General features: G+C 30.5%; 2 protein-coding genes across 9 annotated transcripts in view; one reads left to right on the top strand and one right to left on the bottom strand.

Annotated features, from left to right (window-relative positions):
- Window positions 1–10,433, top strand: part of LOC134707080 (uncharacterized) — a 76,344-nt gene extending 65,911 nt beyond the window's left edge. For both annotated transcript variants that reach the window (XM_063566577.1, XM_063566578.1), the window contains exons 33-35: window positions 1,251–1,422; window positions 6,438–7,417; window positions 9,053–10,433. In XM_063566577.1, coding sequence (XP_063422647.1) covers window positions 1,251–1,422; window positions 6,438–7,391 — 1,126 coding nt within the window. In that variant the 3' untranslated portion in view covers window positions 7,392–7,417; window positions 9,053–10,433. The remainder of the gene's footprint in view (window positions 1–1,250; window positions 1,423–6,437; window positions 7,418–9,052) is intronic.
- Window positions 10,434–11,838: 1,405 nt separating this feature from the next.
- LOC134707079 (unconventional myosin-Ia-like) overlaps window positions 11,839–17,031 on the bottom strand; it is a 69,656-nt gene continuing 64,463 nt past the window's right edge. For all 7 annotated transcript variants that reach the window (XM_063566570.1, XM_063566569.1, XM_063566575.1 and 4 more), the window contains one exon: window positions 11,839–16,968. In XM_063566570.1, coding sequence (XP_063422640.1) covers window positions 16,845–16,968 — 124 coding nt within the window. In that variant the 3' untranslated portion in view covers window positions 11,839–16,844. The remainder of the gene's footprint in view (window positions 16,969–17,031) is intronic.

Here is a 17,031-nt window from a genome sequence, read left to right as displayed (position 1 = left end):
GTTTTAGGAGTTTTGGTCCCAACAGTTTAGGAATAAGGGGCCCAAAGGGTCCAAATTTAAACTTTGTTGGATTTCATAAAAAATTGAATAATTGGGGTTCTATGATTTGCCGAATCTAACTCTTAATTTTTGGTCCCGTTTTCAAATTGGTCTACATTAAGGTCCAAAGGGTCTAAAATCAAACTTAGTTTGATTTTGACAAAAATTGAATCCTTGGGGTTCTTTGATATGCCGAATCTAAAAATGTATTTTGATTTTTTATTATGGGGCCAGTTTTCAAGTTGGTCCAAATCAGGATCCAAAATTATTATATTAAGTATTGTGCAATTGCAAGAAATTTTCAATTGCACAGTACTCAGCAATAACAAGAAATCTTCAATTGCAAAGTATTGTGCAATAGCAAGAAATTTTCAATTGCACAGTATTGCGCAATAGCAAGAAATCTTCCATTGCACAGTATTGTGCAATAGCAAGTATTTTCAATTGCACAGTATTGCACAATAGCAAGAAATATCTAGCAAGAAATTTCAATTGGAGTTATCTTTCTTTGTCCAGAATAGAAGTTGAATCAACTTAAATCCTTGTTTTATACAATATGTATACAATGTATATTTACTTTTACTACCAAATGATAAATTAAAACAATCTTTACCATTCAGTGATAACAAGCACTTTTTTTACATTTTAATATTTTATGATGTATTTAAATGAGTAATTTTTGTTGCAAACTCCATTAGAATTTTGAATTGAGATTGGTTTTGGAATAAAGGAAAGGGGGATGTGAAAAAAAAATTTGGGGTTCAATTTTTCTCATTTGAAATTTCATAAATACAAAGAAAATTTCTTCAAACATTTTTTTGAGAGGATTAATATTCAACAGCATAGTGAATTGCTCAAAGGCAAAACAAAAAAATTAAAGTCATAAGACCACATTCATTCTGTGTCTGAAACCTATGCTGTGTCAACTATTTAATCAAAATCCAAATTTAGAGCTGAATCCAGCTTGAATGTTGTGTCCATACTTGCCCCAACCGTTCGGGGTTCAACCTCTGCGGTCATATGAAGCTGCGCCCTGCAGAGCATCTGGTTTGCTTTTAAAGTCAATATGAAGGATATAAAGAACAGTTAAATGCCATTTTTAACCCACTCATTAATATATATTGAAAAGCAAAAATAATAATTGATGAAAGATTTAAGCAAAAAAATAAAGGTGAGCGATTCAGAGCCTCTTGTTTTTTTTTTACTTTTAGATATCTGGAGCCATTGGAAGCTGACAAAGATGAACAGAAGAAAGTTGCCAAGGAACTTGCTGAACTACGGAACAATGTTGCAGCAGGGTTTGCCTTTATTAACCTAATCTGGGTAGCAATCAACTTCATGTTCCAGTTGAGGAAGCCAGCAGTTATAACATTTCCTTCTGCTGTATGTATAGTTGCCATTGTTAATCAGACATTTAATCTTTGAAAATACAATGGGTCTGTTAAAGTTCAAAGGTATAAGTTTTCAAAAGTTTGTTTTTACCTTATCCATGCTCTTTAAATTGAAAGACAAACTTCTATTCTAAAGTTTGAAACCATAATTTTCATTGGACGTTGACAAATATTTTGAGGGGTTAGATTCCACGTTCTACCAGTCTGTAACTAAGACAGCCACCATTTTGAAATCTGATTTTTTTATACGATCGGAAAAATTAAAAATTTTTGGTCGTATATTGATATTACGTTGGTGGCATCGTCGTCTGCGTCGTCGTCCTCCGAATACTTTTGGTTTTCACACTATAACTTTAGTTTGAGTGAATAGAAATCTATGAAATTTAAACACAAGGTTTATGACCAAAAAAGGAAGGTTGGGTTTGATTTTGGGAGTTCTGGTTCTAACTGTTTATGAATTAGGGGCCAAAAAAGGGCCCAAATAAGCATTATTCTTTGCACAATAACTTTAGTATAAGTGATTAGAAATCAATGAAATTTAAACACAAGGTTTATGAAAATAAAAGGAAGGTTGGGATTGATTTTGGGAGTTGAGATCCCAACAGTTTAGGAATAAGGGGCCAAAAAGGGCCCAAATAAGCATTTTCTTGGTTTTCGCATTATAACTTTAGTTTAAGTAAATAGAAATCTATGAAATTTTGACACAAGGTTTATGACCACAAAAGGCAGGTTGGGTTTGATTTTGGGAGTTTTGGTTCTAACTGTTTAGGAATTAGGGGCCAAAACAGGCTAATATTTGAACTTGGAATTATTTTTAATTATGGAATTTGCTTGATTACTTGTGTTTAAAATTTATAATAAATTTCATGTTTATGGGAGTTGAGATACCAACAGTTTAGGAATTAGGGGCCAAAAAGGGCCCAAATAAGCATTTTTCTTGGTTTTCGCACCATAACTTTAGTATAAGTAAATAGAAATCTATGAAATTTAAACACAAGGTTTATGACCATAAAAGGAAGGTTGGGATTGATTTTAGGAGTTTTGGTCCCAACAGTTTGGGAATAAGGGGCACAAAGGGTCCAAAACTAAACTTTTTTTTTGTTTGATTTCATCAAAAATTGAATAATTGGGGTTCTTTGATATGCCGAATCTAAAAATGTACTTAGATTTTTTATTATTGACCCAGTTTTCAAGTTGGTCCAAATCAGGGTCCAAAATTAAACTTTGTTTTTGATTTCATCAAAAATTGAATAATTGAGGTTCTTTGATATGCCAAATCTAACTGTGTATGTAGATTCTTAATTTTTTGTCCTGTTTTCAAATTGGTCTACATTAAGGTCCAAAGGGTCCAAAATTAAACTAAGTTTGATTTTAACAAAAATTAAATTCTTGGGCTTCCTTGATATGCTGAATGTTAACACATTTATTCTAAAAACAGTTGTTGGCATGACACAGGTTATGTTCTTCTCATATATGTTATGACGGTATGATACTAAACCCCTAACGGGAAGGATTGTGCCTGATGTTCAAATGATGAAATCATAATCTTTCAGTCAGTTTAATTGATGTCTGGAGCTAGCATGTCAGTTAACTGCTAGTAGTCTGTTGTTATTTATGTATTATTGTCATTTTGTTTATTTTCTTTGGTTACATCTTCTGACATCAGACTCGGACTTCTCTTGAACTGAATTTTAATGTGCGTATTGTTATGCATTTACTTTTCTACATTGGCTAGAGGTATAGGGGGAGGGTTGATATCTCACAAACATGTTTAACCCCGCCGTATTTTTGCGCCTGTCCCAAGTCAGGAGCCTCTGGCCTTTGTTAGTCTTGTATTATTTTAATTTTAGTTTCTTGTGTACAATTCGGAAATTAGTATGGCGTTTATTATCACTGAACTAGTATATATTTGTTCAGGGGCCAGCTGAAGGATTCCTCCAGGTACGGGAATTTTTCGCTACATTGAAGACCTGTTGGTGACCTTCTGCTGTTGTTTTTTTATTTGGTCTGGTTGTTGTCTCTTTGACACATTCCCTATTTCCATTCTCAATTTTACTTAGATTTTTTATTATTGGCCCAGTTTTCAAGTTGGTCCAAATCAGGATTCACAATTATTATATTAAGTATTGTGCAATAGCAAGAAATTTTCAATTGCACAGTATTCAGCAATAGCAAGCAATCTTCAATTGTACAGTATTGTGTAATAGCAAGAAATTTTCAATTGCACAGTATTGTTCAATAGCAAGAAATCTTCAATTGCACAGTATTGTGCAATAGCAAGAAATTTTCAATTGGAGTTATCTTTCTTTGTCCAGAATAGTAGTTGAATCAACTTAAATCATTGTTTTATACAATATACAATGTATTTTCACTTTTACTACCAACTGATAAATTAAAACAATCTTTACCATCCAGTGATAACAAGCACTTTTTTTACATTTTAATATTTTATGATGTATTTAAATGAGCAGTTATTGCTGCAAACTCCATTAGAAATTTGAATTGAGATCAGGTTTGGTATAAGGGAAAGGGGGGTGTGAAAAAAAATGGGGGGGGGGGTCAATTTTTCTCATTTCAGATTTCATAGATAAAAAGAAAATTTCTTCAAACATTTTTTTGAGAGGGTTAATATTCAACAGTATAGTGGATTGCTCAAAGGCAAACAAATTTTTTTAAGTTCATTAGACCACATTCATTCTGTGTCAGAAACCTATGCTGTGTCAACTATTTAATCACAATCCAAATTTAGAGCTGAATCCAGCTTGAATGTTGTGTCCATACTTGCCCCAACCGTTCAGGGTTCAACCTCTGCAGTCGTATAAAGCTGCGCCCTGTGGAGCATCTGGTTGGGTTATGTAATTTCTCAAAAAAAAACCAAGATAGTGACATTTTGAGCCTCAAAATGTTCTTTTTGTCTATATTGAAACCATTCTGAACATACGAAAAGTAAAACTACGAGTTGCTCACTTTTTCATTGATGCCATTTTAAGCCAAAATATTTATCAAACAAATGACATTTATTTTAATATGTGGCATAAGCATTGTATTTTTAGCTTGGACTCCATAAATCTTGATTTTACTGCGGCAAATATCCCTTTACCTATCTCCACTCTGTGTCGCTAGGTAAACTCAATTTGCGACAGTAAAATCTATGTTTCACGAAGGACAAGCTTAAAATACAATACAGTTATCTCTTAAATTTGATTTCATTATTATTCAATTCATAAAATATATATAAATTCTAAGAGCTGTTGTTTGTCTGGTTTTTTTTCTTCTTTTGACTTACGCTAACAGTTCTTCATTTCAACCTTAGTATTGATCCCTCTTTTTTGTCACCAAATATCATAATATTGATTAATTGACATACTAATTTATCTTAACAGACTATTCTATATAACTGCAAAAAAACTTTAAATCAGCTTTGGTTTAGGTACCATAGATATAGGAAGATGTGGTGTGAGTGCCAATGAGACAACTCTCCATCCAAACAACAATTCAAAAATTAAACCATTATAGGTTAAAGTATGGCCTTCAACACGGAGCCTTGGCTCACACCGAACAACAAGCTATAAAGGGCCCCAAAATAACTAGTGTAAAACCATTCAAACGGGAAAACCAACGGTCTAATCTATATAAACAAAATGTCCATTTCAGCCATTTTGTTTATCGCTCTTCTGCTTGGATGCAAAAAAACAACATTTCTAGTGTGTACCAAATTTATAAGAAAAATGTATAGAATGTTATATTGGTTAGAAAGCAGACACTTTAATTAACAATGATTCACTCTTAAGATATATCTATATAAAAGGTAATAAAATCCATTTTTAGACAGTTGAGTGCTAATTTAGCCTTCAAAGATGGTTTATAAGAACATCAAGACTATTTTTTACATGTTTTACGGGCTATTTTCTGTTTGACTCTACATATATTCATAGTTAGACTGGCCATCGGTCCAGAAATTAGTGTAATGTTTACAAACACTTATTTTCTACATGAAGTTTTTGACACAATTTTATCAAAAAATGAGATGAATGACGACTTACTAAAAGACATATGCAAACAGTTTTAGAAAAGGTTTTACTGTAAGCAATTGAAATAATTCTTCTTTAAGCCAAATTTTTGGGAAATATGTGACATCTTTTCTCCCCTTTTTGCAATATTTTATATGGAGTAGGATCTGCAGACCCTTCCGGAGCACCTGAGATCACCCCAAGTTTTAGGTGGGGTTCCTGTTGCTTAGTCTTTAGTTTTTTATGTTGTGTCTACTGTACTATAATTTGTCTGTTTGTCTTTTTATTTTTAGCCATGGTGTTGTTAGTTTATTTTCTATCTAAGAGTTTGACTCTCCCTTCGAGTATTTTTCGTCCCTCTTTTATAGCAAAAAGATGTAGATTGGTGCCATGGAAATAACACCCAAAAGGAATTATATTTTACCATTTTATATATACTGGATATTATTTTATATACTGGATATTAAATCTATGGAAGATTCTTATTACATACATATGCACATGTATGACCCAAAACAGTAGCTAATAATTGCAAGAAAGCAATTCAAAGGGGATGGAAAAATTGATGGGGGCAAATTTTAGTATTTTTCCTAACAGGTTGTAATGCCCTTTAACGTAAGGCAACAGTTGTTAGTGTCAAATTGGTTAAGACTTTACCGTGATTCGTCAAAATATCCTTATCTTGATTCGTCAGAGTTCTCAAATAATTATCATTACCCCCATTTTTGGAAAAAAAAATACTGTGATTTGTCAAAATCAGTCGATGTTTTTATTGTCTAAAAATAAAGTGAACATGTTATCATCATACACCAAAAATTACGTTAACGTTATTTGGCTAGAATTTTTACCGTTATTCATCATAAAGGTACCCCCATTACGACCCTCTTTATTGCTACCTTAGAACTGAAAATGGAATCAAGCTGGAATCAAACTATTTTTATTTGAACTGTTGTATCATTGACACTATATGTATACCTGTATATTGTTTTTATTACAGACAGGTGCAACCGATGTTGATGAAGACAACATAAAGATTGACGCTCTTGGATTAATGTTTGTTGTATTCTTTGTTGTAATACTTGTGATCCAGTTTATTGGAATGATAGTGCATAGATGGGGCACATTCATGCATCTTATTGCCATTACAGAAATTCCAAATCCATTTAAGAAAGATATGAGTGAACAGGTTCATGACAGTAAAAATAAACAAAGAAATGCAAGAGATATGATTCGTCTTTGTGAAGAAATCGTTGGTGAGCCAATGCCTGACTATCCGAGTGATGAGGAAGATGAAAATTCTCGTGACAAAGAAAGAGCAGATGTGTTGAGAATGAAAATAGAAAATAATGCAACACAAGGTGTTTCAGAGAATCTTAGAGAAAGTATTAGAAATCCTGGTATTGGAAAGTCTTTGAGAAACACTAGAGTAGGAAATATAGGTAGCACCAGAACACGTCTCGGAGAAACTGTTAGGGATGGTAACTTCAAAAGAGTGGCTAAGACAATATTAGCTCGCACACAAAGAGAAGTTCTTAATAGTGAAGAATCTGGTGTTAAACTTAATAATTTACGCCAAAGGGGCAGAGGTAATCAAGATCACAACAGGATAAATAGTGAACCTGTAAGGAAATTTGGTCACAATACACCAGTATTTTCAGACTTCATGGAAAAAATAAATGATCGTAATCTTAACTCCCATGTTGAGGGGGCTGAACGGAGTGCTGGAAATATAGGATTACGTGGCACATACAATCCAAGAAATGCTGCAGATGATGAAGAGTCAATATATGATGAAATTCCAGGAGCTGGTACACTAGGTCGTGCTTTCAACAAGAAAATACAAAAAATGGCAAAAACTGGTGTAAGACCTTCTGATAGAAATGGTCCTTTGCAGTATTCTAATAACATAGAAATGCATCATAGAGACATAGAAAGAGGAAATAGGTTATAATGAGACAACAAACTAATTGAAAAAAGGTTGGTGTTTATGTAGTTTTGATGATTTTAAAGTTCATATGACTTTTGGCTTAGGTTTACTGGAAGTCACACATCTGTTAGTCAGCATATTTTTTTTTAATTCATCTTTGGAATCCCTCAGCCATTGCCCAACCAAATTTAGCCATCAATATCTTTTGGGTGTGAATGTGTTTCAATTTTTTTTAAAGATTACCCTTTGGTATATTCCTAAAGTTTTTTATGCCCCACCTACAATAGTAGAGGGGCATTATGTTTTCTGGTCTGTGCCTCGGTTTGTTCGTTCGTTCGTCCGTCTGTGCGTCCGTTCGCTTCAGGTTAAAGTTTTTGGTCAAGGTAGTTTTTGAAGAAGTTGAAGTCCAATCAAATTGAAACTTAGTACACATGTTCCCCATGATATGATCTTTCTAATTTTACTGCCAAATTATAGTTTTGACCCCAATTTCATGGTCCACTGAACATAGAAAATGATAGTGCGAAGTTCAGGTTAAAGTTTTTGGTCAAGGTAGTTTTTGATGAAGTTAAAGTTACATCAACTTGAAACTTAGTACACATGTTCCCTATGATATGATCTTTCTAATTTTAATTCCAAATTAAAGATTTGACCCCAATTTCACGGTCCAATGAACATAGAAAATAATTGTGTGAGTGGGGCATTCATGTACTATGGACACATTCTTGTTTGCATATGTTTTGCTTTCGTTATATTTTTTTTATGTACATTGCACTGTAAGACAAAAACACGAACTTGGCATTAATTAAAGATCTAGATATGTGAGTTGTTGGCCCTAAAGATTCTATTTTATCCTTGAGCCTGTTTATCCTACAATATCCAATGGTTTTTAACTAAGTTATATTACATGATATGTTCTTTCACATTTTTGAGACTGTTAAGTCTTTTTAGAATTATTTGACTTTAATATTAAAAAATTTGAAAACAATTTTTGTTTTGCTCTAGTTTTCCTAAAGTATGTTTTTGGAATAAAATGAATGTTTCCCCCTGTTATTTGGAGGTATGGAAATCCTTAAATGCCACTGTCTAGGACTCCTCCTCTATTTAGTCTAGTTAGTTTATCTAATTGTCTGTCCTGTATCAGGTTGTGGTCTTCATTTCAGGTAGTTAACAATGACATTGGGGTCACATTAACTTGAAACTTAGTAAAAATGTTCATTATGATATGAACTTAAAAATTGTATGCTAAATTATGGTTAAATTCCAGGAATAGAACTAAATATAACGCATAAATATCACTCTTAATGACACCTACTCCTCAGAGTCTCTTACTACTGTAGATTTATTTATTTTTGTGGGTATCAATTTTCCTAGACTGTATTTTCATGTATATTAAATTTCGGGGTTTTGCCAAAATATGCATTTAAGTTAAAAGCAAATTTGTACTTTATTGAAAATTTGAATTCGTGTTTCCCCATAAACCACAAAATCCATGAAAATTGGTATCCCACGAATAATAATGAATCCACAGCTAGCTATTGCAAATCAAACTTCTATTTCAGTTTATTGCAATTCATACAGTTATTGAATTAGATAATAAAATCTTTTCAGACAAAACATTATTTGAATAAAATTTTATAAATTGAATATGTGTGTTAATTGTTTTATTATTTTTTCTATTTTAGGTAATATGAACATTTAAAGACGGCATTCAGGGGAAAAGGACATCAATGTCTGTGATATCTATCTATTTATACATATTATATTGCAATTATATATCTATTTGATTTATTACCGGTACAAATTGTTCTTGTGATTGAGAATGTTGATTGACTAGTTTTGTTTCTAATGGATTTTTTTTTAATGTAAAATGCATGTGATTCTAAACAATATTTGTTTTTTTTATAGATTTTTTTTTATATATATTTAATATAATAGTTACTTTACCATAAAAAGTGTTTTAGAAAATGTTTCATTTTTAAAAAGATTTTTACAACTGCTAATGAAAAAATAACTGAAAAACTAAGATTATGTACCAGTAGGCGAAATTCAAATTTGATGTGGACAGCTTACAGTTTTCCATAACTACTAAGTCTAACTGTTATACTAACATTAATGACAAAATTGACCATTTGCAAATAAAATCATGTTAAATTAAGTAATCTTTGCAGTGATGATTAGATGATGGGCAGAATTTTGCTCTTAAAAAAGTATTAATGATGTAATATTGTATGATAACTGTTTGTACATTAAAGTATTACTGATTTGTTTTAAATTGTCCATGGAGCACAAAAATCATTGGTTTAATCTCAGAAAACTAATTATTCATATTCATTATAGATTACTAACAAAGAAAATACAAATTTTGTAAATATTTAGAGTTGAATAGAAGAAAACTATATATACTGAAATTTATTCAAAGGCAAGTCAAGTAATGTGTGTTTGTTTTCAGTCTGTTTCAGATTGAATAAAGTAAAGATTATTTTTATGTCATTCCTTCTTTTTTTTTTCTTGAATTAAAAGACTATTTTAATATTGCAGACATATCACCCCAGATGATATAACTTTTTGACAGGTTTCCAAGTCTATGGAAGTACATCCTGGTACTCTGTAAATTAAGTGCGACCAAAGAAATTAATTCAAACAGAGTCAGTGAAATATGAAGGAAAAGTTTATTTTTACAGAAGATTTTTTTATGTATAGAAAACATAAAACAGTTAATCTCTCCATCAAAAAGTTGTACCAATAGTTAACTTGATTTTACTGTTTATGTTACTCTTTCTTGACAAATAACTGGATGCAGTCCTACCACAGAGTAGGTATCCTACTTGGATCTGCTTGTTTGTAAACACACATTTAATAACTTTTACACTATTTAGAAACATAGGTGATGTGTAAATGCTTATATAAAGCTACACTTAGTTATTTGGGAAAGGTTGAATACAACATTATATTTGTAAAATATGTTGATATTTTGATATATAATCAATTTTACATATCTTTTATATTCACACAAGGAAAAGGTTTTGTTAATGTTTGTCTTCAATAAAATATGTTCAGTTTTCATATCTTATCTTTTTTTCTTTAAAAAACCTTTTCATGATGATAGACAGCCATTCTTTAAAGATGTTCCTTATTACTGACAGATTTGTTCTAACTTTTTGGTTAAAAGAAATTATATCTTTTATATGTATATATATTATCATGAAAAGTTTTTGTGTTGCCAATATTTTAGTGTATTTTACTTTTCATACATTTAACATAGTCTTGTGTAAAGAAGTACATGTATCATGCACAAACCTGTAAACAAAATGTCATGCACAAACAATTAACCTTAATGGACATTGCAATTGTCCATGCGAGTGGTATAAAGGAGGGTTGAGATCTCACAACACATGTTTAACACGGCTTGTCTGAAGTAAGGAGTCTCTGACCTTTGTTGGCTTTGTATAATTTTTAATGTTAGTTCATTTATATGTTTTGGAGTTTTGTTTGACATATATTTTCATTGAACTAGTACACATTTTTGTTTAAGGGCTAGCTGAAGTCCACCTCTTGGTGAGTTATTTTCTCATATTGTTTAAGACTCATTTGTACTTGTGTGCTTGTGTTATTGTTTTATTGTATTTTCATCATGGATGACCAACTCATGGACTAGACAGATCACTTATGTTGTAATTGTTGTTATGTCAGTGATAGCCAAATATTGACCTCTAATCTGATCACTCGAGTTGGTAGTAATTGATGTGATTGATATGTCATTGGTGGTCAAGTACAACATTCTAGACTGACCTCTTGTTTTTTTATGGATGTGTTGTTGATATTATTGACCTCTAGACTGATACCTTATGTTGTTATGGGAGTTGTGTCATTGGTGGCCAAATATTGACCTCTAGACTGATAACATGTGAAATTTAGACTAGTGACCTATCAAAAGGAGCAAGTCTTCAATACTGTTAGCATTAAGAAACTACTTCCATTGATCCTACAATAACAGATACCAGCAATAACAACTTGTTAGGTTTAAATGTGTTTTATGAATTTATTTCAATGGTAATCATCACTTTCTTCGTCTGTTGAAACCTTTACGATTTTTTTCTCAGTACCCTTTTGTTATAAATAGACGTAACACCACTACTAACCATATATGAAATAAGCTCCGCCTCCATTCTACCTTATAAGGAATATAAAGGGACATAACACCACTACTAACCGTGTATGAGATAAGCCCTATCTTCCTAATAACCTAATATCAAATATACATGGTCTCCACGAGGGTGCTTTTAACCAATCACCATACCTACCAACTACCCTTTCAGAGTACATCATATCAATTACCACATTCTGTTTATGTGTTTTGCTAATTGAGTGTTTGACAACCATGTACATCTGTCTGTACCTTCTTATTTGCCTTTTGACTCCTTATTCATCTGTCACTTCAATATTCATGTGATTTAATTATAAAGACAAATTTCTTGTTTTGTATCAAACTTTAATATCCATGTATAATAACCTATTTAAAAAGCGTTCCATATATCACAACAAATACAATAAATGATATAACAAGCACTTTATACATAACATTAATGTGTCCTTAATTAAAGAAAAGACCATCAGCTCACTGACCAGTCTAGAAATATCTCGTAATTTACTGAAGAAAGTCATAAGTTCCTTAAAGAATTATTGCAGTTTTAAGTACAATTTCATATGTGATTTTATTGCCAAATTAAAACTTTTAATTCATAGTTCAGAACTGGAAAATTCCAAATGATAAAATGTATACTTTTTAACAAACAAAAACTTGTGTTATAGAGTTTTAATGTGTAAAAATTAAATGTGTTAAGTTGCATTTTGAGTTAAACAGACTTCCTCAGACCATGCTTATAAAATGTAATGTCACTGATAATGATACACAGAGCTACAATGGTCCCAACTAAAACTAAGGTTTGATAATGTTTACAGATTCAGATTGAGACAAAGTTCATTAAATAATAGTAATATATATAAACAATTAAACACATATTTCATTGTAAATATCTGTATCATTTAAGTAAGGCAAAAACAACCTGTAGATGAAAAATAATGTAACTTATAATTAGTATCGCATTTGTCATCACAGATTGTCCAATTCATAGAAAGTATAATTTGTATCAAGAACAGAAATGGTAAAAAAACTGAGCATCCTGATTGAAGTTCAACTTTGATTGCAATAACATAAAGGTTTCTGGAACTGTATTTTTGGAAGTATAACAATATTAAAATACAAAATTCTTATAACAACAACAGCAACAACATGTTATAGATAATAACAACATTTAAAAGCTTTTTAAAGAAATATACAACAACCTATAAATACTAATATGGTTAAATCTAGCCAGATGCACAACAACGTAAATAAAGCAAAAGCTTGGTTCAGTATGGTTACAACAGTTACATTTGGCTTATGTGATGCAAATTAAGGCGTCAAAGTGCTTACCTGGCAAAAATATAGCATTTTGTTGAAGAAAAAAAATATTTACAGTTTTTCTCTTTTCATTCTTCCTTTTAATATAATATCCAAAATCTTCAAAGGTTTAACAAATGATTATAAATGACAATAACTCTTCTATGGAGTTAATTAATGGTTTTAGTCATATTGGCATTTAGGTTTTAATAGATTTTAATATCTACAAGGTACCTGTAAATTATTAATAGACATACCTGCAATTGTTTAATTTTAGAGGTTAAGGTCACATACATGTAATTCTTAGATGACAAATCTGATGTCTTTATTGATAAATTTTGTTTGAAAATTTTTGCCAATTTAATTCATTGGAAATCAGTACATGCATATTATAACATCCAACTTCAAAGGCCATAGTTGACATATATACCCTAAAAATAAGAATTTTGATTTCAGCATAATCTACTTCAATGTGGCAGCCAGTTTTTATTTGTGGAGGAAGCTGCATGAGAGATAAAACATTCATTTTATAAAGACAAAGTTTACTGCAAAGTTTTGTGATTAATTTCTTTCAAAGAAACAGAGTGTTGAAAGTCTATTTCAGTAATAATATGCTTTTAGTAAAAACACAAGTGTCATATTTATAAATATTGTGTCATAAGAGTAAATTCTATAAAAAACAGAACAAATAAAATATAAATGGATTTCTAAAAAAAAATGAACATGACACTTTAAAAGTCTTTACCATTCTGAAATTGTTTTGCTCCCCCAAAATTAGCAATCTAGTGCAAAGCAATGTCAATTTTGATAATTTTTAAACTAATTCCAGACCAGCAAGACCTTGTGATACTGATAGGTATCATATTTAGTAGTACATTTGTAATTCTCCCAAGTTAAAATTGTTTGTGTAAGTTTCGAATCTCTGTACTGATTGGGCCTAAAGTAAAGTCCACCACTCCTAAACTATATTTTGGATAGAGCCTTAGAGGCCGTAATATTAAGGCATCCACATGGTTAAGAGTTCAAACATTATCTACATTAACCAAACAAGCCCCATTCTGATTATCACATTAAAGATGTCTAATGTACAAAAGTATACTTTGTATTGAGAAACTCGAGATATAAAATGTGTAAAAAAATTAATATAAATTCTTTTTGATTTGAAATTGCCTGAATTGTCTTGAAAAAGCATGTTAGCCTCCAGTGAAGAGTTGGCAAGTTCAATCCATAACTCAATGACTAAAAACAAGTTGTTAACTGCTTTTTAAGTATATGAAAATTAAGGAGATAGTGCAGATATTTATCACATCTTTAATTCATTCAAATATGATCATTCTTAACTTTCAGTGATTTCTTTATACTCACTTTTATTTTCATCTAAATTCTCTAAAAAGTCAGTAATAAAGATCTCACGCAGTTATTACATTGTGAGGATGACTAATTTGTATAAGAATGAGGATTATTTTCTGATTATGGAATATTAAGGCACTCAAGTCAGCTAGATCACTATTTATTATGTCTATAACTCAATCTTGTAAGTATTTATCCTAAAAACATTTAAGTTTGGTTTGGAGTTCCTATTATGTACATCTTTTGTACATCAAACACTCTGATTACGAGTACACATACATGACTAGCTTAAGACTAGAGACAAAACTAACTACACTACATTCTAAATTTCAAGTCAGACACTTATTTCACACAACTGTCTATATTAAAACTGTACTTTTGATATAAAACTTGTTTTACTGAATAAAACAAATAAGACATAGAAAAATAAACAAATGTTCTTCCTGTTACTATTTTAACACAAGTATATAAAATGGTCAGTTATCTAAGAATAAAATAAGTCAAACTAAATAATTGGTTACGAATGAATAAGATCACCAATTTTGATTAAAATAATATCACGAAGCATACACAAAATGCTTCTATATATAAAAATATAAATATACAAATAATCATGGAAACTTCTGATTTAATGTGAAATGTCCGTCAATAACCGAGACGATTAAAATACAAAGGTATAATGTCTCAACTTAATTTAAAATAACCACTTCAAAAAATTAGTTATTAATCAAATATCTATTTTCTACGTACTGTATGATGGATAAGTAATAATATGATAAGATTTAGTTTTTGACGTGCAAGTGGTTCATCAAATAAAAACAATGCCATAAAATTATTGACATTAATTAATTTTTATGTGACAACAGTTCCCATAGGCATTGCAATATAGTTTTAAAAAAACATCACTGTATATTTATATGAAAGACAAGATAAATTCTAAACACATACAATATAACATTTAACACAACATTAACAGCTATAACATACATGTATATGATTTTAAAGCAAAATATAAAATATTACAAATCTTACAACTACATTGATAACATGAGGATATAAAATCTTTGGTGAACACTTGATCTTAACAACATATAATAAAACAAATATAAATATCTTTAATAGAAGAAGGTTGTCAGGAATTGTTAATCATATGAAAAAATAGTAAAGCAAAATCAGGAACATTTCATATATCTCAGAAATTTTTGATATTCATTTTTTTTTAACAAAAGACTGGATGACCTAGTTAGAATGAAAATACATCGCATTCTGAGGTGAAAGTTTGTTTGATGCAAAAACTCCATAAATTTCTCTTCAACAACACTAGATTCAACAAATATAGTACATGACATTGAAATGGTTACTTTCTAAAAAATGGTGTCACTATATAACCAGCTTATGATTTAATTTTTGAAATCTGTGTGGAAAAAAATGCATAAAACATTTTATCGTACCGTTTACAGATAGATTGCATGTATTACTGTATTATTTGTGGTTACTTTCCTATCTAAAATAGTAAAACTCAGGCTCTTGTCTGTGCAGTGTTTGCATAATAAATAACCCTGAAAAAATGTAAGGCAAATATGCAAAAAGAAAGACAACAAATTGGTTCAGAATTTCCCACAATTCACCATGAGCAACTATCTTCAAAAAGTAATGTATATAAAGGGGAGATAAATCATTACTCAATTAATCTTGAAATTAAAAGTGATTGTTAAAATATTTGGTGAACAAACTTTATCACACAGATTTAACATAAATAATATTAAATTTGAAATCTCTCTAGAATAAAATATCTATAATAAGTACATAAATATGGAGATGTGTTATGATTGCCAATGAAATGACTACCTACTAGAGAACAAAAGACATGAATTCAGGAAATTACAGGGTACCGTAAGGCCTTTAACAATGAGCAAAACTCAAGATTTATTACTTTTTTCATTCCACTAAAAATAAAAATAATCTAGGTATGAGGTATTTCCCTGAAAGGCTTTTTCTGATGCTGCCCAATAAAGGATTGTCTATTAATATAAAATAAGATTAGGTATAATATGTGTATCTAAATAAGATTAGGTATAATATGTGTATCTAACTATAAGGTGTAAGTCTTTTTATATACTCGATTGATTGGGGGAAATCTCTTCAAAGGATCTCTTAGGGACTGACTGTTATTCATTAAAGATGTATGTTAACAGTTATAAGAGGGGAAATTCTCATTTCAGGGTAATACTTATTTACTGTAAAAATTAATGCAAAATAAATAAATTTTGAAAATTGAAAAGTACAAAAATAAAACTTCTTTTAAAACATTAGATAAAATAGCAGTTGAATTAGAATAAAAAAAAGTGAGCTATATCTATAATATTATTGTTTTTCAAACAATATTATATAATGAAAAATGTTAGTATAATTATTAAACAATATTGCCTTGCACAGTTTGTCTGTTCTGTCCTTTTTAAATTCTGCTGTACTTTCCATAGAAATATTTGCAGCTGTCCATAAATTATACCTCGTCTTACTGATAAAGTATGATAAGATGTGTGGGTTAGGGTACTTCAATTAAGACTGCACACTTAGGTTTCCATGATAATGATTCGTCCCATGTGTACCTATTTGTGATAACATGACAATGATTTGTCCTATGTGTATCTATAACTATTTGTTATAACTAGGTATAACAATGATCACTGCACCATTATAGTAAGATTATGTTTTTTCCTGGCTGCTTTGACTGTCCCAGATGGCAGATCTTTCATTCCTTCTGTAAATGTGATCTCTACTTCTGATCCACCAAACAATGCAGGGATTCTGTAAATAAAAAAACAGTATAATTTTCAACACTTTTTACACCTGTTACTACTTTTATAAAAT

This window comes from Mytilus trossulus, chromosome 2 (genome assembly GCF_036588685.1).
Source record: "Mytilus trossulus isolate FHL-02 chromosome 2, PNRI_Mtr1.1.1.hap1, whole genome shotgun sequence".
NCBI lineage: Eukaryota > Metazoa > Mollusca > Bivalvia > Mytilida > Mytilidae > Mytilus > Mytilus trossulus.
Note: the sequence above shows the minus strand (reverse complement) of the source record. Positions and strands in the feature narration are given on the sequence as shown.